The sequence below is a fragment of the Pyrus communis genome, chromosome 16 (assembly GCF_041283825.1).
Source record: "Pyrus communis isolate YQ-2024b chromosome 16, ASM4128382v1, whole genome shotgun sequence".
Lineage (NCBI taxonomy): Eukaryota > Viridiplantae > Streptophyta > Magnoliopsida > Rosales > Rosaceae > Pyrus > Pyrus communis.
Genome location: NC_142580.1, coordinates 4,014,672 through 4,036,646, shown reverse-complemented (window position 1 = coordinate 4,036,646; position 21,975 = coordinate 4,014,672). Strand labels below are relative to the sequence as shown.

Sequence of the window (21,975 nt, the reverse complement as noted above, 5' to 3'; positions counted from 1 at the left end):
AGGGATGGTTATTAGCCAACTGATTCATCTGATCTAACGGAACGTAACCCAAAGAGGTTCTTGAGCTGCTTGCTTTTATGGACAAACCTTCCGTAATCAGCCCAATCCTTCTGGCTCACTTCGCCAGTCGATCGGCCCTTTAAATAGACATCATTGGATCTTGTGAATTATAGGAACTTTGGAGCTTGTGTGAATCTGCTACAATAGAGTGGTTTGAACAAAAACGACTGGTACTCTACTTTTTACCATTTGTACAATCCTTTGATTTGCAAATTGCTAGAAGAAAAGCAAGTTAGAAAAGAGTGTACAGAAATCATTTCTCAAACGATTATCCCGATCAGAGTTCCACATCACGATAACCTACGTTAAGAAACGACTTCTTACTCTGATTTCAAGTACGTGAACATGTATTTGCAATTTTGCATACGAAAACAGCTTAATGTTTGATAAGGAGCATATACAAAACCAAATACCGTTTTACAATCGATTTGTAAATATGACACAATCTCAACATTCAATTCCATATACAAAAATTTGTAAAGTTACAAGCAAGTTGGGATATTAGACCCAGCTGCCCTCCGCGAATCCCAACCGCATCTCAATCAGCCGGGCGTTAAACTCGCCGTCGCTGACCTTCAGCATCTCCCGCAGCGGCAGCGAAAAGCCGTGCTCCACCAGCAACCGGTGCCTCGGCTTAATCTTCCCTTCCAAACTAAACGAAAAGTACTGCGGAAACTTCTTCAGTTCCCCCACGTCCCTCTTCATCTCCTCCAGAAAAAAGTCAACTTTCGGCTTGTAATTGTTGTTAATGCTGAAAGTCAACAGCCCCGGCGACCTTATCACCATGTTCACCACCTCCTCGTAGCTCAGCCCCAAGCTCTGCAAATACTCAATCTTGGGCAAAAGGGTAAATTGCACGCTCGAAACCAGCAGCACTGTCGTCTGGCACGTGATGGAGCTCCGACCCGAAAACCCCAATTCGGTCAGGAACTTCAATGCGGGTCGCAATTGGCAGTCCAAGTGCGAGACTAGGAGCCTCGGGCACCGGATTATGGACTTCCGGATATCCGGAAAGGGGATTCGGACCTCGGTGAGGAGGAAATCGAAGATTGGATAGAGGGCAGAGTGCGGGTCCACGGTGAGGAGCTGTGGGTACATGTCAAGGATCCGACCCTGGGCGGAGCGCTCGATGCCCATGGAGGAGAGGCATCCCTCGACGGACTTGAGGGAGGAGAGGGGGCAGGAGCGGAAATCTGGGTTTTGGTGGAGGGCCTTTTGGGAATCGACGTTGAGGTGGGTTTCTAAGTAGAGGACCTTTTCGCGGAAGAGGAGGCCGGGGTCGGCGGAGGTGCTTGGGTGGTGGGAAAGTGAGGGATAATTTGGCGAATTGAGAGTCGGCCTGAGGGAGTTGGAGATTGATTTGGGGACAGGGTTAGGGTTTTTGGAGGGTTTTGGAGTTGGAATGAGAGAAGCTTGGGGAAGGAAGGTTTGAGGTTGGAGATGGCGAATCATGGTGGCGGACGGGGGCTGGTAGGTATGTGTCAATGTGTGTCCGAGGAAAAGTGAAGGTGGACATCCCTTTATCCCAAATCAAAACGACCTGTCGTTGGTTCCTCCCTAAACTGCCCTCGTAGTTCCCTTTTTTTTAATATGTTTTATATGAGTTCACTTTCGGACTTGTAAGTTGTTTTTTTATTTTTTTTTGGTTGCATTAATTTCATGCATGTAGTTTATTAAAGTTGAGCTTAATTTTCTTATAAAGCGACATTACAAGTTTAATTTATATTAGGAAGAGAAAGACTGTTTAATCTGACAAACGGTTGGTTAATAAAATGACTTAATCACCGGTATAGTTCATCACTTGCAAGTTGAGCTTAATCTTATTTTAGGAGAAACAAGACAATAATAAAAGTAAAAAAAAAAAAGAAAAAGAAAAAGAAACAATGCTTATTATTTCAAGAATAATGCTAAGCACATCAAATTTGTTCACAAAATGATGTGTCACTGGTCAAATTTGTACTTTAACACAAATAGAAATTTGATTAATAATTGTAATAAAAATTTATATAGTATAGAATATGCACATGAGCTGAGAGAATGTTACAAGATCCTTGGATCCGATCTTACCATTTATCGGGTTCCAAAAGTAGACCTGAAAATTTCTTACATGACCCATTAACATGACATGTAAACGATACGAAAACAACGGGTTTCGGATCGTTATCGGGTCACACAATAAGAACGCATTAATAACGAATCATTAATAGGTTTACACGAAAGTGACAAGCAAGTAACCTGTTTCAACACGTTAAGAAAAAAATTATTTTGTTGATTTTAATGTTTTAAACTACTTAAAAAAAAAACTTACTATAAAATACAATAGCCATAGTGTATATGTATATATTTTATATTAAAATATGTATTATTGTTTTATTATTCTACATAAATTTATAAAAAAAAGTTTTATTTCTTTTTATAGTATACTATAGGTAAGAAGTGAGATTAAAAAAATTATAAAACAATTTAAAAATAAAAATATCAAGTATTTCAAAAAGAGTTAATTGTAGCAATGGTCCCTCAACTTTAATCAAATTGGAGCAATGGTCCTTCAACTAAAAATCCATTACCATTGGTCCCTCAACTCATCAAAATGTGTAGCTATGATCCTTTTCGTCAACTTCGTTAGAATTTTGTCAAAATAAGCTATGTTCGAAAGACCATTGCTACAATTGGGATATCACAACTCATCAAAACGTGTAGATATGGTCATTTTTTGTCAACTTCATCAAAATTTTGTCAAAATGGGTTATTTTAGAAGGATCATTGCTACAATTGGGTTAAAGTTGAGGGACCATTACTCCAATTGAGTTAAAGTTGAGGGATCATTTCTCCAGTTAGATTAAAGTTAAGGGACCAATGATAATGAATTTTTAGTTGATGGACCATAGCTGCACGTTTTGATGAGTTGACGGACCAATGGTAATGAATTTATAGTTGAGGGACCATTGCTCCAATTCATTTAAAGTTAAGGAACCATTGCTACAATTTACTCTTTTAAAAATACCAAACACATTAAAAAAATATGTAATAATTAATTTACAATTGCGAAAAATATGAAATAATATGAAAATGCTTGAGATTGCATCCTTAATGCTTTGAGGATAGTACATTGTCATTTGAATTTTTAAAACCATACAAGCCCTCATGATAGTACATCGTCATTATATTAAATACAATAAATGTATTCATGTCGGTTATAACCGACAAGAATTCTTAAAAAGAATTTTGAATCCAACGGCTAGCTGGCGCTAGTTATCGTTGGATTCAAATTATTATTTTTTTTTTGTTTTTTTAAGGTTTTTTGGGCCTTTTAAAAAAAAAAAAATTCTATTTTTTTCCTATAAATACCTAAATCATTCCTCACAAAATTTTCACCATTCCTACACCATTTCAATTCTCATATTTTCCTTCCTCTTTCAAAAATCTATCCTTCAATTTTTTTAATAATTTTGAAATGGCTTCGTCTGCAATGAAAGGTAGGGCTTGACCCGAAAAGAAGATGAAGCTCTTTGCAAGGCTTATAGATGGGTTTCGGAAAATAGTGTGAAGGGGAATTGTCAAACAAATGACGGTGTTTGGACTCGTGTGTCCAAAAAATACTTAGAGTCCTATGACGGCACCACTCCAGTGAATATTCGAAACCACAAGAGTTGCTCTTCAAGATTGAAGAAACATCTTCAACCAAGTTCGAATAAATGGCATCAAACATTATTAGCAGTCGCAAGTAGACATGAAAGCGGCGCTAATTACTACGACGAAGTAAGTGTTTTCACAATTTATTTTAAATATTTAATTATATTACATTTAATTTCATAAATTAATTTTCTTTAATTTTTTTTCTAGGTACGCCAAGCGGAGGAATTGTACATGGACAGCAGCTCGAAACCCTTTCAGTTTCACAGTTGTTGGGAAATTTGTGAAGGGTGGGGTTATTTGAAGATCCACCACAGAGAGCTCCTACGCCGGTGTTCGGAACTGCATCCTCAACTGCAGATATGGATGAAGATGGATCTTCAACCATTCAACAAATAAGGGTAGAAAATCCGTCTTCGGGTGAAGGTTCCATACCTACGGCTATGGGACGAAACAATGCGCAAAGGTTGAAGGAAAAGGGCAAGACAAATGATGATTACGCCACTCAACATGAAGTGGTAGCCTCATTGCGATTATTGGCGGAGCAAAATGCCGTTAAGGCGGAAGAAAGGAAGTTTAGGCATGAAGAACGGGCCAAACAAATATAAGAAGAGATGGATGATAAGAATGTGGAAAGTAACACTTCGAATTACACTCCAATGAGTAAGGCCTATTTTGATAGGAAAAAAGAAAAAGAAATTATGAGCCGACAACAGTTGTTTACCTTTGACTATACTCCTACGATAGCGGATGATGAAGATGATGTTGATTATGGATATTAAATTTAAGTTGTTGTAGTTTTTAAATTTAAGTTAATGTTGTTTTCGAATTTAATTTGTAGTTTTTAAATTTAATTTGTCGTTTTTAAATTTTAGTTGTAGTTTTTAAATATAAGTTGTAGTTTTTAAATTTAAGTTGTTGTTGTTTTTAAATTTAAGTTGTTGTAGTTTTGAAATTTAAATAATAAATTATGTTTGGCCTTATGGCCCTCGGTTGGAGACGGTTTTTTGTGAGAGGGCTAAAACTAGCCCTCTGGCCCTTTGACATTTGGTTGGAGATGGAGGCAAATATGGCCCTATAATGTTCATTAAAATATTAGGCTATCTCTAACCGAAGGGTCCAGAGGGCTAGAGGGTCGAAAATAGCCCGAAAATGGTCTCCAACCGAGGGCTAAGCCAGACGGCTTGTGGAATCTGAGAGGGCCCCAAGGAATTTGAAAGGGCTGGCTGCATGCAGCCAGCCAACCAGCTCGGGACTGGCCAGAAAAATTATTATTTCTGTCGATTATAACCAACAGGAATCCTTAAGCTAAAATTCAATTGCAACGGCTAGCTGACGTTAGCTAGCCGTTGCATTTGATTTTGTTTTTTTTTGTTTTTTTGTTTTTTTTATTACAGTTTTATTATTATTATTTTTTTACAAAATTTTTCCTATAACTTCTATTTCACAAAAATTGTTTCATTTTATTTTAAATTCTATTTTTTTTTCCTATAACTTCTATTTCACAAAATTTGTTTCATATTTTTTTTTAAATTATATTTTTTTCCTATAACTTTGTAAGCCATTATACAACGTTAAATTAAATTAAGTAACATGAAACAACATTAAACAATATGAAACAATATTAAATAACATTAACAACATACAAATTATACAACATAAAAAAAAAACATTTAACAACATGAAACTTAAACAATATTTTTAAAAACATTTAACAACATAAAACTTAAACGCCTACCCCATGCTTCTTTTGGCCCAAAGATGTGCAACAAGATCTTATTGTAGGTACTTGTTTGTGGCATGATAACATATCATTCTATAGTGCCTCATGTACTCATTTATAGAGATACTACCAGTTATTGGATTGAAATGTAAATTAGGCCCATCATATATTTTTGCACAAGCCCTTCTTGACCTATTTGAATCTTCTTGGTCGTCATCGGACTCTCCATCAATATACTCATCTCGCTCATCCTCCACTATCATATTGTGTAATATGATGCAAGACATCATGATGGAGTCCAAATTTTCTCGACTCCACCCTCTTGCCGGTTCGCTAATGATCTTCCATCGTGCTCTCTCAACATCTTTCCAGTATGCCTCTTGGTGTAAGGTAAACAACTTTTCTGCGTTATTCCTAGGGTTTGGAATTGCTTGGACAAGTGTCGCTCACTTTGGGTAGATGTCATCTGCCAAGTAATACCTTATATTGTATTGACGGTTGTTGATGTAGAAGTCAAGTTGAGGTGTTTTACCTTCCATCAAGTTATTGAAGAGGGGTAACGGCTAATAACTGTAATGTCATTTTGGGATCCATGGACTCCAAAGAAAGCATGCCAGATCCATATGTCATATGAGGCAACCGCCTCTAACACAACAGTTGGCTTTCTCGACCTTCCGCTAAAGCCTCTTTGTCATCCGGTAGGACAGTTCTTCCAATCCCAATGCATGCAGTCTAATGACTTTATCATGCCCAGAAACCCACGGTCTTCAGCTTTGCGAATGAGCCGATTTAGATCTTCTTGATTTGGTTCGCGAAGGTACTCGTCTTTGTAAACCTGAACAATTGTGTCACAGAATTGTTCAAGAGTATCAAGGCATGTAGACTCAAACATACCATAGGTTTCATCTATCAAATCAGCTGGGGAGCCATAGGCCATCATTCGGAGTGCAACAGTAACCTTCTGATGAGGTGAGAAACCAAGGCGGCCTGCTCTGTCCCGCTTCTGTCGAAAGTATAGATTGACCTGCTGGACATCACAAAGTAAACGCTCGAAGACATGACGCCTCATCCGGAAGCGACGTCTGAAATCCTCTTCTGTGTACACCGAGTTGAGGTTGAAGTAGTTGTTCATTAGATTGGCATGCGACATCGCTCTATTTTGTGGTTTGTAAGAGCGACCAGCAATAGAGCTACCCTATTGAGGTTGTTCCTCAGTTGGCCGACACACCATGGCCGCAGCCATGTCTACTGCTCTGTTTTGTTTGTTACGCCTTACTTGAACTTCTTCATCAGACTCCTCATCTTCTCGTCTCATTTGCGCCCATTTTGCTTCCAATTTGGAATTGGATGAGGACCCCTTGTTAGAATCTGAAGAGGATCCAAAGTTGGAACTCATTGCAAACTTGAATTGAAAGAGATTGAATTCAAAGTTGTGTGAATTATAGCCCAATATACACCTTATATATAGCAAAAGAAAATTTCAAATCCAACGGCTAGCTGACGTCAGCATGATGTCAGATACTAACGGCTAGCTGACGTCACTTAGTCGTTGGATTTAAATTTAAGTTGTAGTTTTTAAATAATAAATTTTGTTTGGCCCTCGGTTGGAGACGGTTTTTTGTTACAGGGCTAAAACAAGCCCTATGGCCCTTCGACCCTTGATTGGAAACGGAGGCAAATATGATCGTGTACTGTTCATTAAAATATTAATTTCTTTGAGGTCCAGAGGACTAAAATGAGCCATCTGGCCAGCCCTCGGTTGGAGATGGCTTTAGCCCTCTGGCCCTCCAAGATATTAATATTTTAATGAACAGTACATGACCATATTTACCTCAGTCTCTAACCGAGGGCCAAAGGGTCAGATGGCTAGTTTTAGCCCTGTCACAAAAAACCGTCTCCAACCGAGGGCCATATGGTCAAACATAATTTATTATTTAAATTTAAAAACTACAACAACTTAAATTTAAAAACAACAACTTAAATTTAAAAACTACAACTAAAATTCAAAAACGACAAATTAAATTTAAAAACTACAAATTAAATTCGAAAACAACATTAACTTAAATTTAAAAACTACAACAACTTAAATTTAATAACTATAATCAACATCATCTTCATCATCCGCCATCGTAGGAGTATAATTAGAGGTAAACAACTACCGTCGGCTCATAATTTCCTTTTTTTTTTTCTATCAAAATAGGCCTTACTCATTGGATTGTAATTTGAAGTGTTCATTTCCATATTCTTATCATATATCTCTTTTTGTATTTGTTTGGCCCGTTCTTCATGCCTACACTTCCTTTCTTCTGCATCAAGGGCATTTTGCTCCGCCAATAATCGCAATGAGGCCACCACTTCATGTTGAGTAGCATAATCATCATTTGCCTTGCCTTTTTCCTTCAACCTTCGCGCCTTGTTTCGTCTCATAGCCCTAGGTATGGAACCTTCACCCGAAGATGAATTTTCTACCCTTGTTTGTTGAATGGTTGGAGATCCATCTTCATCCATATCTGTAGCTAAAGATGTAGTTCTGAACACAAACGTAGGAGCTATCTGTGGTGGATCTTCAAATAACACCCACCCTCTAGGTATTTATAGAAAAAAAAATAAATTTTTTTTTTAAAGGCCCAAAAAAACCTAAAATTAAAAAATTAAAAAAATTTGAATCCAACGGTAACTGGCACCAGCTAGCAACGGCTAGCTGACGTCAGCTAGTCGTTAGATTCAAAATTCTTTTTAAGAATTCCTATCGGTTATAACCGACAGTAATACATTTATAGTAAATATAATAAATGTATTCCTGTTGGTTATAACCGACATGATTAATTAGTTTTCTGGCCAGCCCTTAGCCCTCCAACCATTTCAAATTCCGTGGGGCCCTCTCAGATTCCACAAGTCCTCTGACCTAGCTCTTGGTTGGAAACAGTTTTTGGGCTATTTTCGACCATTTGACCATTTGAACCATTCAATTGGAGATGGCTTAAGCTTAGCATACCCGACAGGTCATCAGTCAAGCTTTCCTTGAAACTACCATTCTCATCATCTTTGAACTTGTTGAATATAGCTGCTAAGAAAAAGAAAATAATATTAGTCCGTGGTCCATGACATGTCAGGAGAAAAATTAGGACAAACATGTCGTTTGTAAGATATTTTTTCGCAAATTAAGAAAATTGAGATTAGTGAGAGTTGCCATCTACTGAAGTTTCTCTTCACATGCATACATAGTAATCTTTGTTCACCTACCACATGGAGCGTTATATCCATGTTGTCGTGGTATCCGAAAACCAAGAGCAACATTATATAGATCGCCATAATTGTCGCCGTGGTAGTCAAATATTGTAGCATGCAGATTATCCAGTGCTTCTTCGATTTCTCTCTCAAAATGGTATGCCACGCCAAGGCGCTGAATAATATCAATTAACTTAAGTTGATGTGAAAAGTCACATGCAATAGTTGTGAATATTTTCTCCTCACTGCTTCTTTGAGTTGCTCAACTTGGTGTTGAATGTCGGCACAAGTCCTCTGCCAAAACAAAATAATTAATAAAATGACAAAAAAATAATGTAACTAACGTTCTCTTGTAAAAATTATATATGTTAACAATTTGTGTTACAAAATGTTAAATAAAATTGCAATGTACATGCGATAGAAAATATTGAAATCTTCATACACGCATGATGATGAATTATAATTACAATTTCTTGAGAGTCGTCATAATTGATGAATTGATCCCTCCAAATGCTTGGGTGATAATATATTGAAGGCCGAACAATTTCACTTTCATTTTGTGATGAAGCTGCTGAACCTTGTTCCATTGTGCTTTCCATGCTTTCTTTCTGTAGCTTTAAGATTGCTATGCAAGTATGACGAACCATACTTAGACAAGTATATATGTAGGCAGTACAGTAAACATCAAATCCATCAACTCGTAAAGGAAATTTTTTTTAAAAACAACAATTCACACTTTCACGTTTTCTTCACAATTGGATAGACGGAGCGTAAAGCTAGGTTTGATAAACAAAAAAAAAACTGAGGACTTTTTAGTGTTTGATTTTTGTTTTTTTTTCCGAAACGTTTTAGCGTTTGATAAACATGCTAAAGCTAGGTTTTTTCGATTGAGGGTGAAATGAAGTCACCGAAGCAGTATAAAAATAAGCTTGTTATTCCAAAACTCGGGTGAACAATGCATTCAATGAATTTTTCAAAATGGTCATATCTGTCGTCTAAACCACATATTTAGTGTGTTGAATCAATTTTACCCTCTTTTTCTCTCTTTATCGTATCTATCTATCGTCTAAACCACATATTTAGTGTGTTGAATCAATCTTTGCCACACCACACCAGTAGCCACTTGACCACTATGACTCGTCACTACTGCTAGAGGGGGTGGTGGTGGTGTGCACAAGCACAGGGCACAAGGCCCCAAATTTCTGAGTGCCCCAAAATTTTTGATCCTCCTATATATTACATTTAAGTTCTAATAAAAAAATTTTAACTAAAAAGAAAAATCATCATCTTATGATTTTATCTATATTACAATTGATTAAGTGAAGCATACGCTTAATATATTAATTTTTTTTGGGTAAATTACAAAAAACTACCCTAACTATTGATGTCACGACACTTTCATAGCTCATCTTTTAAAATTGACAATGTCATACCTCATCTTACAATTTTGTGCCAATATCAGACATCCGTCAGTTTTTCTGTTAATTTCTCCTTTAAGTGCTGACGTTGCTAAAGACGGGACCCATTTTTTATTAAAAAATTAATTAAATATTAAAAATTTAAAAACAAAAAACCAAAAAAAATCCATCAACCCGTGTCCCCCTCCCCATATCCCCTTCTTTCCCACCCAACCCTCTCTCTCTTTCTCCTCTCTCCTCTTTCTCTTTTCTCTCCCTGCAACTTGCATCCTTAAAATCCCAAAACCCTGAAACCTTTCCCACTCGTCCCTCCCTCAAACTTCCTCTCCGATCCCACCGACGACAACCTTACACCTAGCATTGACTCCAGCGATAACAACCACGACCCCCAATCGCCCCCAAACCCTAACTCTAGCCACAACCTCCACAACATTCCCTTATCCTCCTCGCCCCCGGAGTTTGCCCCACTGGCGCCCTGCTCGCCTCTATCGCTCTTCCATGTCTGCTTTAACCAAGACCAAGCCTGCTTCGCTGTAGGGATGAACTACGGGTTCTGAATCTACAACTACTACCCGTTATGCGAGCTCTTCCGCCGCAACCTCGACAACGGGGGCGGAATTGGCGTCGTCGAGATGCTATTTCGTTGAGACGATCACGAACCCCAAGGGGCTGTGCACGATGTCACAGGTGGCAGGGTCGCTAGTGCTGGTGTGCCCTGGCCTGCAAAATGGCAGGTTAGGGTGAAGCATTACAGGTCGGGTGGGAAGGTTTTCAGGGTTTTGGGATTTTAGGGATGCAGGTTGTAGGGAGAGAGAAGAGAGAGAGGGTTGGGTGAGAAAGAAGGGGATCTGAGGAAGGGGGACACAGGTTGATGGGGTTTTTTTGGTTTTTTGTTTTTGTTTTTTATTTTTTATTTTTAATATTTAATTTATTTTTTAATAAAAAATAGGTCCCGTCTCTAGCCACGTCAACACTTAACAGAGAAATTAACATAAAAACTGACGGAGGTCTAACATTGGCACAAATTCGTAAGATGAGGTATGACATTGTCAATTTTAAAAGATAAGGTATGAAAGTGTCGTGACATCAATAGTTAAGGTAGTTTTTTGTCATTTACCCTAATTTTTTACTTTTCTCGAGCAATAAAAAACATGTGTATTACTTTCTTACATTTTTTTAAACGATAAAAACCTAACTTGTGTATTACTTTCTTCAACAAACATGAGCACTTCTGTATCTCTCTTTCAGTCGTACTCTATTGTTTTATGGATGAACCCTGAATCATGATTTCATGATAATTGAAAATTATTCAATTAATATAAGTGAGATGTTGATTTCAATTAAGTTTGAATATTGATTATTGAACTCTGAATGATTATATTCTATGATTTTTTGAAATAATAAAGGGGGTATTTTAATTAAATTCGGATACAGCCCAAAATATCAAAGACGACCCTGGCTGCTACCTGACCAGACCTAACACCCCACCGCGATCCGACCCCCCAACCAACCATCCAATAAGCCTGACGGTACTTGCTGTTTACATGACCGACCGTACCACAACCCAAAATATTTTCTATTTTTTTGCTAATGTGTGGCTAGAAACCTGCCGACATGGATAGAAAAGCAAATTACAAAATTGTGGGGCCCTAGGCCATCTCCGGTCCAACCCCCCCGCCAGCCGTCGACCTCCCTGCCTGATCATCCGGGTAGTTTTCTGGAAAAAAAAATCGTCAACTAGTAGCAAGTGAACAATTGCTTTTAAGTTTATAAAGCCGTTGTTCAATGCTAAATGTTAAAAAGTTAATAATATAAAATTGATATGTGGACCGATGAGTCAAGGAGAAAAGAAAAGAGAGAAGATGGTTCTAGAAAATTAGTAGATTGAGTTTTTTCCATGATAAAAAATATTAAATAGAATAAATTTTTAATAATAAAATATTCAAAATTGATTAACATAGAGACGTTTTAGAGATGAAAAATTATAAAGTAGTTTTCAACACTGTTCATATGTTAAACTAGAAAAAAATTAACAAAATTGTTGAAGATCATCTAATATGGTGAATTAAAATTTTCTTGATTGGATTCTGCAAAAAAACAAATCTAATGATAAAACAAACGTTATTTTTCAGGGAGGAAACTGTTGTTTGCATTTAAAAAAAAAAAAAAATCATTTTGCACTCTTTTTAAGTGTATTTTCTTTAAAATATTAAAATTTTAAAATATAAAAGAAGAATTTTAAAGTGCTAATAATATTTTTTTTTTCTTATCTTAGCCAAATTTTATATTGATGCTGGCAAAATTTGAGTGAATAAAAATAATTTGGACTTTATTTACAAATATTCACCTTCAATCTGGCGAGTATTACAATTAATTTCATTGAATTGAATAATCATACGTAGATAACTGCATAATTAAACGATTTCCCACCATTTAGTTGTTTTTCAAAAGGAGGTGGATTGTCTACCCTTTCATTTCCATACTCTACTCTCCTTATGTCCTTCTGTTTATGTAGTCACAGTTAAGCTACGTTAACATTTTATATTCCTATTACTTTTTGTTTTATTATTTATATAAAAAATTAATATAAAATATTGACGTGGCTTAACCGTGACCATATATCACGAAAAAATACAAAGAGAGTTTGGAAATAGGAGGGCAGATAATCCATCTTCTTTTCAAAATGGCCATAAAGCCATTATCTTCTGTATCAAAATGTGAGGGAAGGCAAGGGCAAAAAAGTCATTGCACAAAATTTAAATTCCAAAACCCACCGACTGACGACGACCCGGAAAAACATGTTGGAAAAACAGAAACCTGCGTGCCATCAGAGGACAGAGTCGGAGGAGGAAGGAGGAGGGCGATGGAGACACAAAATTAAAAGAAATTGCTTTTGGTTGGTTGGTTGGTTTGGGAATTTCCGACGTTTCCGATTCTCCCGCTAATTTCGTTTACCCGAATTTTCCGGTCACCCGGTCGTGTTATGCAAAGCTATATGTAAGCTCACACACACCCTTCTCTTTTTCTCTCTCCGTCTCTCTCTCTCTGCCTTTTGAATCTCCTCCCTGTTGGCTCTCTCTCTCTCTCTCCCCCCCCCCCCCTGTGTTCCGACATTTTCCGACGTTTGGATTATATTTTTCTAAAAACTCCCCTGTTTCATTTCCTCTTCAGGGTGAGTTTCCATTTTTTGTGTTTTTTTAGATATCCCTTTTGCCTTTTACTATTTATGCCTTATTTTTCTCAAATATCTTCCACAAGTCTCTGATTCTCGGAAAAGGTATTGTCTTTCGATTTTTAGCTCCAATTCTCAATTGGGATTTTGTTGAATCTTGGTTTTCTTATCTGGGCTTAATGCAATTTTAATCACCCCTGATTATGTAAGATTTAATTTGGTGATTAGCGTTGATAAATTTGCAAACTTTCGGTAGCATGTTCATATCTTGCTAATATTTGTTTAGAGTTTTAAATTGGTTGCTGAATTATGTGAGTTAGGACATTGAACTAGGTGTGGTTGGATATATTGTGATGAAGAAATGATTGGTTTTTGTGTTTGGGGTAGGCTTTTCGATATTTTGGACTGTCAAAGAAGGGGAGTTCAAGCTTAAGATTCGCGGTCGAAAGTGCAGGATGGGAAGGGTAAAGCTAAAGATTAAGAGGTTGGAGAATACAAATGGGCGTCAAGCAACATATGCTAAAAGGAAGAACGGCATCATGAAAAAGGCTAATGAATTATCTATACTTTGCGACATTGACATTGTCCTTCTCATGTTTTCGCCGACTGGAAAACCTTCTTTGTGCAGTGGCAAACGCAGGTATGTATCTACAACTGTACATTCATTCTAATATAGTAACAAATTAAAGAATTTATAGCCTGTTTAGATGATGGTATGTAAAGACGCGCACAAGGTTTTTGTGTTTGCGTTTGAAAACTATGCAGGTTTATCAGATTAAGCTTTTTAGTTAATTGAAGCAGTTGATTTGGGGGGATATGTTTCATGTGTAAGGCACCTTAATTCATTAGTAAAGAATTAGTAAGGAACTTAGAATTCTTTAGATCACGTGACCTACCCTAATGTTTTAATTGTTTTCTGTTAATTCTGAACAAATCTGATTGCTCTATTCTTAAATGGAGGTTAGTATCTTTGGCATATTGGTAACGGGGGCTGTATGACGATAATGCACTTGCATTTATATCATCAAGTGTCTATGAACTTTTGTTTTGTGTGCATCCGTCTGTAAGAATATAACCTTTCGCTGGGAATCAATCACCATTGTCATCAGTAACTCGGCCTTTTCTTTTATCTTGTTGAGTTTAGTAGCATCGAAGAGGTTATAGCGAAGTTTGCTCAGCTTACTCCACAGGAAAGAGCTAAAAGGTAATTTCTTCGCTCAAAGAAACAATCATGTATCTGAATTTAAGTTTCAAAGTATCCTATCTAAATTTATTTTCTTTGGATTCTAACAGGAAATTGGAAAGCCTTGAAGTGAGTCCCCTTTGATAACCTTGTATTTATTTATTAATGATGTTATTGTTCTCTTTTTTTTTTCTTTTCGGATATTACCTAGATACTACTACTGCTGTCTCTTACTTAATTTTCTGTTTTCTTGTTGAAAGTGTAGGCACTGAAGAAAACATTCAAGAAGTTGGATCATGATGTTAATATACAAGAATTTTTGGGTACAAGGTACACAAGCTAACACACGGGGTTAAAATTTTGTCAGAAATCATGGAATTACAATTAATATGTTTTCTTTTCTTTTTGTTTCAGTTCTCAAACGATTGAGGTAAGAATGCAAACCCATATTTCCAGTGTGATATTTCACCATTCGAGTCTCTTGGTCTTTAACTTTTCATTGTTGCATGCTTTTTATATTCCTCTCTCTCGCTCTCTCTCTCTCTCTCTCTCTCTTTTCGACAGGACCTGAGTAACCAGTCTAGCTTATTGCAAGCCCAACTTTCCGAAATAAAAAAGAGACTAAGGTGAATACCTGAAAATTTGGGTTGGAGAGCCATATTTTACGTTTCATTAATTTATGTTCCAGTGAAATTTTACTATGGTATATGCCCCCTTAAACAAATGCTTTTCCAATCTTGAATTCTGCAGCTGCTGGACTAGCCCTGATAAGATCAACAGTGTAGAACAGTTGGGCCAAATGGAAGATTCACTTAGAGAATCGCTTAACCAGATTCGAACACATAAGGTATCCTCTGCATCCAAGTGTAGGTTAAATAGGTTTCATATGAAGAAATTTAGTGTATATACCCGCCCGATGTTAGAATTCTTGCGCTTGACAGGGTCGAAACTATGAAGTGTTCTCATTGTCTGGTTCAAAATTTTAAAATTTTTTAAAATTATCTGATTATTGTAATTGGCCTAGCTCTCCAATATTATATGCTACTGAAATGTTACCACTGATAATTGGAAGTTGCGGAAACGATGTACTGCCTTAGACTGTAGCAATTTAGAATTTGATTACTTATTAAATTTGGGAATGTATGTGAATAGTAGTGAGTATGACATCATTGGAGTTTTAGCAAGAAAGCGTTGACAATTACATACAAATGAGGAGTGTATAATTTTCTGAGTATCCTTTCTCTGTAGTTTTCAAGTGACCTTGTGCTACCTTTAGTTCTGATGCTACTGCACCTCTTGATACTATGCAATCTAATTTTCCATTGGCAGGAAAATTTACAAAAGCAGCAAATTATGTCGTTAGAATGCACTAGTCAGGTAAAGCATTGCTTCTTTTCTGTTACAAGAAACTTTTTTAAGGTGTTATTTACTTACTGATATTGGCAAACATAATATCTTTATGGTTCTCATCTTGCAGTTCCAAAATGGGTTGCATATACCCTTCAGCATGAATGCTGAGCAACAGTTCCAACCTTTGTCATGGATTCCTACTAATGAAAGCCGACATATGGTTTTACCTGAGGACACGACCTTGCTTCCGCATAGGTGGGTGATTGTTCAGAAGTACATACTAGCTCTCCTAGGAAGTTTTGTTGTGTAAGATGAAAATATAGTTGAAAAGAAAAGCAACATGTTCTATGATGAGATGAAGTTCATTATAACATAGAACATTAAATGGCTCCTTCATCTATTTCTTTGTTAATTAAAAAAAACTGTGAAATTCATCTAATGGTGGATTGCTTTATCTTGTAAGTGTTACTCACTGGAAGAATTTCCTGTCATAGGGACATGGAATGCTCAGCAAGTTCCTCCTTTGGGAGTTATTCCGGTTACCTTGGCACAGGAAAAAGTCCAGAGATTTCAACTTCTGAACAAGAAAACGGTATTCTTAATGACTTGAGCAGAACCGCACCACTGAGGCTACAGCTGGGTGGGCAATTTCCCTATCTGCCGTACAATCTTAATATGATGACTGATACGAAATTCCAACCACCGGCAGAAATGAGTCCTCAAGAAAACCCTGTTGAGTATCATGTTAATGGAAGCTTTGAAGCTCCTAGACCTGAGTTTTACCCTACTCAGCATAGTTGGGCTTCTACATCTGGTCCTTGTGCGGTTACCATGTTTGACGAGCATTTATATTCCCAGGTCAGTTTTTCTTCCCAGATCTTCTCAATTAATTTTTCTTGCTTGTTACTAGCATGGCTTCCTTTGCTGTATATGGCTGAAGTAGCAAATTACCTTGCATGAAAACTAGACATTGCATTTTATAATATTGCTTTCTCTATGTATATTATACTGTAATGTGATTGTCCATTCAGCTAAAATGTAGTTCAATTTATTTTTCTTTGGAGATAAACTGCAGAGTCAATTGTTTTCCTCCCCGTTGCGTAACCTGACTTATTCTACCTTAGAAAGCATTTCTGTATTCCGTTGACAAACTGAAGTACATTCTCTGTATTGCAAATTTGCAATATTTTGTCATACTAATTCAAAGGTTTACTTCTCTGTATTGTATTGAAACCATCTCTTTTGCTTGATGCAGCAGACAAACTGAAGTCCATGGGTGATTTTGTCGTTCATCCACCGATGGGGAGTTGCTGGAGAAATCTGCTCGAATGCTTGAAAAACCTACTCATCCATCAAGGTTTTTGTGGTCATTATATATTTTTTTGTCGTGGTAAAATATAAGGCAACCACCGAGTGTACAGCGCAGGTTCAACGCATAAACGGCCCTGTCATAGTCATTAGTACCCTTGCGGAAGGAACGACGGTGCTGATGCCCGAAGAATGAAGCACCAAACCTCCAACGAGAGATCAATTATACGTTCATTATATATAGAAATATAGGTGTTCGGTTGAGTTTTTTTTGCTCCCTCCTCACCCCCATGTCTTGGCTGTCAAGTTTTCTAGCGGCAGTTTAGGACATTGCCTTCCCTTGCTTCCCCTCTCAGTAATCTGAGCTGTAAATAAAAGTACATATAACAATATACAAAAAACATAACATATTGGGAAAAAAAAATTACAATTCCATTTTTTTTGTGTGTAAATTAATGTCCACTATTTCTTGTTGCTGTCTTAGACACTGGAAAACATCAGTTGGAACCACAAGGCAACTATCTGCAGAATAATGTCCTACACGTGCAAAAGGCCATGCTAAATCTTCTCTTCTTCGTTCGTGCCAATTTTACAGACGTCCCTGGAGGGACATGGTTTCGGTTTACACTTTTTAAAGCGTGAAAATTATAAACTAGAAATTAAAGTCTAGAATCCAAAAATACATATTGACCGCTATCATTGCATGTGAGTCTCATGTATATTAGTAAGTACGGGAATGTTTTATTGATATAAAAGTATACGTGTTCTATTCAATACACATGAACCGCTACAATTCCATGTTGCTGTCTGTCGAGTGTCGATACACACTGCAAAACATTTAACTGGAACCACACAAAAAAAAGTTTCCTTTATGTGGAGTTTCCTGCGTAGGTTTTCTCTGTGGTAAGTCTTTTGTTGCTAACTGGTATGAATCTTTGAGGCAATCTATTTTGAAAGGGACATGGAAAGCAAGGGGACAATGGACGAGACATCGAAATTTTAAGATGAAATCTTTACGGAAGATTTTTTACTCCAATTCATGTAACGTTGTACAACACCAACCAAATTATCAGTCCCACCACTCAAAATTTCTGGTCACAGATTTATTATATTTGCCTTGTGAAAATAGCTAGATTTACGGTTGTTAATCTCATGTCTTGTGAAATAACTTTGGTTTACTGTATCTTGTTTTGGGGGGCTGTAATGTAAAGGATAGAAGAAAGTATCTCAGTAGGGCAGCCTAACCGCATGATTGATCGGGTCACACTCACAACGGAATGTGCCCTCTTACGTTAGGGTACCATCCGCCTCACGTAGTTACAAATTCTCAGTGAATGATAATATTACTCCTTGTGAGTGGCTAACCAGCTAGCGAGCTACGTAATCATGCTTTCCTACTAGATTTCCTCTCTAAATATCATGACGTTATGTCTTATGTTGGCCCTTTTGGTTTAGGCTGTTTGGTTGGGTTAGATTCACTATTTGCTACCCGTGTTGATTATAGATAGCAGGCCCGTACCCATAGATTCATGGTTTTTCTCTCATTTCCATAGTTTGAATTGAGTGCTACGAGCACACAAAACTCTAATCAACTGGTGTAACCCATATTTTTATGTGCAAAAAAAAATTGGAGCTCTTAATTTATGTGAAAGAAAAATCAGAATTTTTTGTTTGTGTGAAGTACGTTAGCGGGATGAGTTAATAAAGACGGTCGAATTCGAGTTTTAGTGGTTTGAATTGATTAATCTTTACGCCCCCAACAGTCCAGATTAGATCTCTGTCCGAATTATTATATTGAAAAAAGCACAAATTAGATAAAAAATAATTGATTGTTTGTTAAAGGAGAAATAAATGGGAAGCAAGGAATAATAAATTAGCAAATCCATTACTTAGTAGAAAATGGAAAATTTACATTTAGTCTTCAATATTCAAATATAACAACCAAGGACAATACTGAATTACTGATCAGCCTCGGCAGATTTACAACAATGCCCCTCCAAAGCAAGCCAGAATGCGAATGGCGGGTGGTCAAAGTCCACAACCTCTGCCAACTTCCGCTTTTACAATTACCGCAGAAGTAAAAAATACAATACCCAAGAAGGAGTCAGAGTTCCCAAAGATGGTAGGGTACCCTACACCTAAGACACATATAACTTAAAAATTAAAATTTGATGGGAGAGAGCCCTTTTAAAATAAGCCCTTCTCACTTTTGACCGCAGAGGCCAACGACCTTGACTCAACGACTCAGAATACTAACTAATATCTTAGTACACTTAAGAGTCATACTAATCTTAATTAAGATTTAATACTCAGTATATATATTTAATGACCTAGGAAATGGGTAAGGATAGAGGGTAAATTAGATGGCGGGGTGGGGGGTGACCTAGCGGAATTGGGCACCACTGTAGGTCTGCCCAAAGGACCACCCGGCTGGGGCAGCATTGTACGACACAACAGTACGGCCGTCACTGGTTGTGACCTTGAAAGAGAGGGCTTGGCCGTTGAGGTAGCTGTTGGATTGCCAGTTTTGCCCCCAGTTTCTGGACATTGCTTGCCAGCCGGATCTGGACCCCTTGATGGAAACAGAGTGCACATCACCGGCACCACCAACGTTTGTGATGAGGACCAGGTTGAAGTAGGAGTGACCGTTGATTGTGAATCTGATGCCTCCCCTTCTCCTGCAGGGTACCCTACAAACCCCCAACAAAATAAAATTAGAAAAGTATTCCAAACTTCTGTGACTCATTAAGGGGCAAAAAAAAAAAAAAATCCCCCATCCATATGCATGTCATTCTCCAAACAAAATTTTCGTTGTGAAATTCCTTTAATGCCCTTTTCATTTAAAAGTCTGGATTTTGTTAAAATTCAAAAAAATTAACAAAACTAATGAAAATGATTTGAAAACTTTAAGTTTTAATGATAAAAACAAAATAAAAGATAAGTGAATGATATCAGAATTGATTTTTTAGTGTAAAAATATGATTTTTCGTTAAATTAAATAGTACCGTAGCTTTTTGTTAAAACTGCCAAAAAAATTAGCAATTTTCAGAAATAACCCACAACAAAATTAGTGATTTTTTGGGATAAAGTTTGGATCTTTATCTATGAAACGTTGAAATTTCAGTAGGTTTTACCTTCTGTAGGACACAGGCACAACTCCGGCTTTGTATTGGGCAATGTGCTGGAAGATAGGCTGAGAGAGGTCGAAGTGGTGCTGGGGAGGGTTGCACCAGCCGCCGGCATTGTTGGGGAGGGCGTTGTTTGGCGGGCAGAAATTGGTGGCGGTGACCACAATGGAGCCGGGCAGGCACCACTTGGGGTCGTTCACACACCTAATCTCGTAGCAAGATCCGCACCCCAGCCCATTGTTGAACAGAGCAGTGCTCAGGGCCGCCGTGTTGGTTCCGTACCCCTGGCTGTAGAGGTTGCCGTACCCACAAGCTCCGCCTTCAGAAACAAAATCCCAAAAATTCACATAGGTCAGAGAGTGCTTAAATTTGATAACAGGAAGTAAAAATGGAATCTTTTTTAGTTTTGGTGCATACCCATTGTGCCAGAAGCGTCACCGCCGCCGTAGAAAGTGGCGCGAGCGTTAACCCACCCTCCGCCGTAAGCATGCGCAGAGGCCACCAACATTGCAAGAATACCCACCAAGAAAAACCCAGATGGAAAAGCCATTTTCCTGCACACATAAGTAAAACCATTCAGCATTTTATGTAACAATGCATCATTTTGTTTGTTATTTCTAACTAAAAAGGGAAATGAGAGAGAGAGAGAGAGAGAGAGAGAGAGAGAGAGAGAGAGAGGGACAAGATTATTACATTTGGATTGGAAACGAATGAGATTTGGAAAAAAACAGGGGAGAGGAAATGCGAGGAGGCAGATGAGTGAGGAATGTGGGAGGGGGTTTGGGGGGATTATATAGAACTTTGGGGGTAAGGGGTAGGGTTGTTTAGCCACCATGACCAGTGGGTCACTGACAGACTTTTTTAAAAAAAATATTAATTTTCTGTTAAGTTTTTTAGAGGGGACCATAAACTGCTAGGGGGCTAACTGGTTTTGAAATAGTTAAAAACACGACCTTTTGAGGTGGAAGGGCAGTTTTGAAGGACAAAGCGTGTGGTTTTGTGGGGGAAATTTCCCAAATGCAAATGAGAGATGGCCCTTTTTTGGGGGTTTGACAGATGATGATTCTATAGAATCCATATCCTCGCATGCAAGCATTGCCCATTTGCTGCAAATACCCTTTTCCCTCCTTTATGCTTCTCTCTGCTTTTACTTTTCCTCTTTTTTTCATTATTTAGATTATTATTATTCTTTTATCTAAACGATTTTTAAACTAATTTAGTTTCTGAAAATTGAGATTCGAACTTAGGTAGAAATGTGCTAGCAAACCGCCCTATGCCAACAAGTATAGTTCACATCTAGCTTAATCTGTTATGGGAGAGGAAAAGAGATTCAAACTCAAACGCAAGAGAGCGAATTGACTGTTATTAACCGATTAAAAATGAAATAATATAGATTTATTAAGATATATTAATTCACTCCGAAAAGCCCTTACTCACCACAACAACCATTTGAAAACAGCTTAAAGAGTTTTGGTGAACTGGGTTTTCTTGCTGCGGACAGAATCGCTCTTACCTAACAGAAAGCTTCCAACTTTATTTAGATTATTGCATAATTGAATGTGCATGAATAAAAATTTGCAGGGCTGATTTTATTTCTGCACCACAAGCACAACTCTGCTGTCCCACCCACGAGAGAGAGAGAGAGACTGAGAAATGTGTTGTGTCTGTGTCCCTCTTGTTTCTCTGCAATGGCACACATTGAGACACATGTCTCACACAGTTAGAGAAGCTTTTAATTACACAGCCGTTTATTAGGACTTGGAGCAGGAAAG

General features: G+C 37.5%; 4 protein-coding genes across 9 annotated transcripts; 1 reads left to right on the top strand and 3 right to left on the bottom strand.

Moving 5' to 3' along the window:
- Window positions 1-417: 417 nt before the first annotated feature.
- LOC137732305 (transcription termination factor MTEF1, chloroplastic) lies at window positions 418-1,570 on the bottom strand. Its single transcript, XM_068471611.2, has one exon. It carries the CDS (start codon window positions 1,510-1,512, stop codon window positions 562-564), a length of 951 nt encoding a protein of 316 aa, XP_068327712.1. The 5' UTR covers window positions 1,513-1,570; the 3' UTR covers window positions 418-561.
- A 4,537-nt stretch (window positions 1,571-6,107) lies between these two features.
- Window positions 6,108-6,566, bottom strand: LOC137731338 (uncharacterized). The gene has a single exon (XM_068470441.1). The coding sequence runs from the start codon at window positions 6,564-6,566 to the stop codon at window positions 6,108-6,110; it is 459 nt and encodes a 152-aa protein (XP_068326542.1).
- Window positions 6,567-12,852: 6,286 nt separating this feature from the next.
- LOC137732514 (agamous-like MADS-box protein AGL30) lies at window positions 12,853-17,527 on the top strand. Of its 6 annotated transcripts, none has more exons than XM_088687465.1 (12): window positions 12,853-13,339; window positions 13,622-13,874; window positions 14,379-14,438; window positions 14,528-14,546; window positions 14,683-14,747; window positions 14,832-14,847; window positions 14,982-15,043; window positions 15,168-15,264; window positions 15,747-15,794; window positions 15,895-16,022; window positions 16,262-16,625; window positions 17,026-17,527. In XM_088687465.1, the coding sequence occupies exons 2-12, from the start codon at window positions 13,690-13,692 to the stop codon at window positions 17,032-17,034; spliced, it is 1,053 nt and encodes a 350-aa protein (XP_088543591.1). In that variant the 5' UTR covers window positions 12,853-13,339; window positions 13,622-13,689; the 3' UTR covers window positions 17,035-17,527. The 6 variants fall into 6 exon arrangements, with proteins under 6 accessions (XP_088543591.1, XP_068327937.1, XP_088543593.1 ...); XM_068471836.2 differs by having other exon boundaries at window positions 17,023-17,527; XM_088687467.1 differs by having other exon boundaries at window positions 12,861-13,059; window positions 14,382-14,438; window positions 17,023-17,527.
- A 1,414-nt stretch (window positions 17,528-18,941) lies between these two features.
- On the bottom strand, window positions 18,942-21,045 carry LOC137732065 (expansin-A10). The gene is made up of 4 exons (XM_068471360.2): window positions 20,897-21,045; window positions 20,621-20,757; window positions 20,210-20,522; window positions 18,942-19,765 (listed from the first exon to the last, which is right to left on the bottom strand). Coding segments are annotated over exons 1-4 (759 nt in total). The 5' UTR covers window positions 20,899-21,045; the 3' UTR covers window positions 18,942-19,458.
- Between the last annotated feature and the right edge of the window lie 930 nt (window positions 21,046-21,975).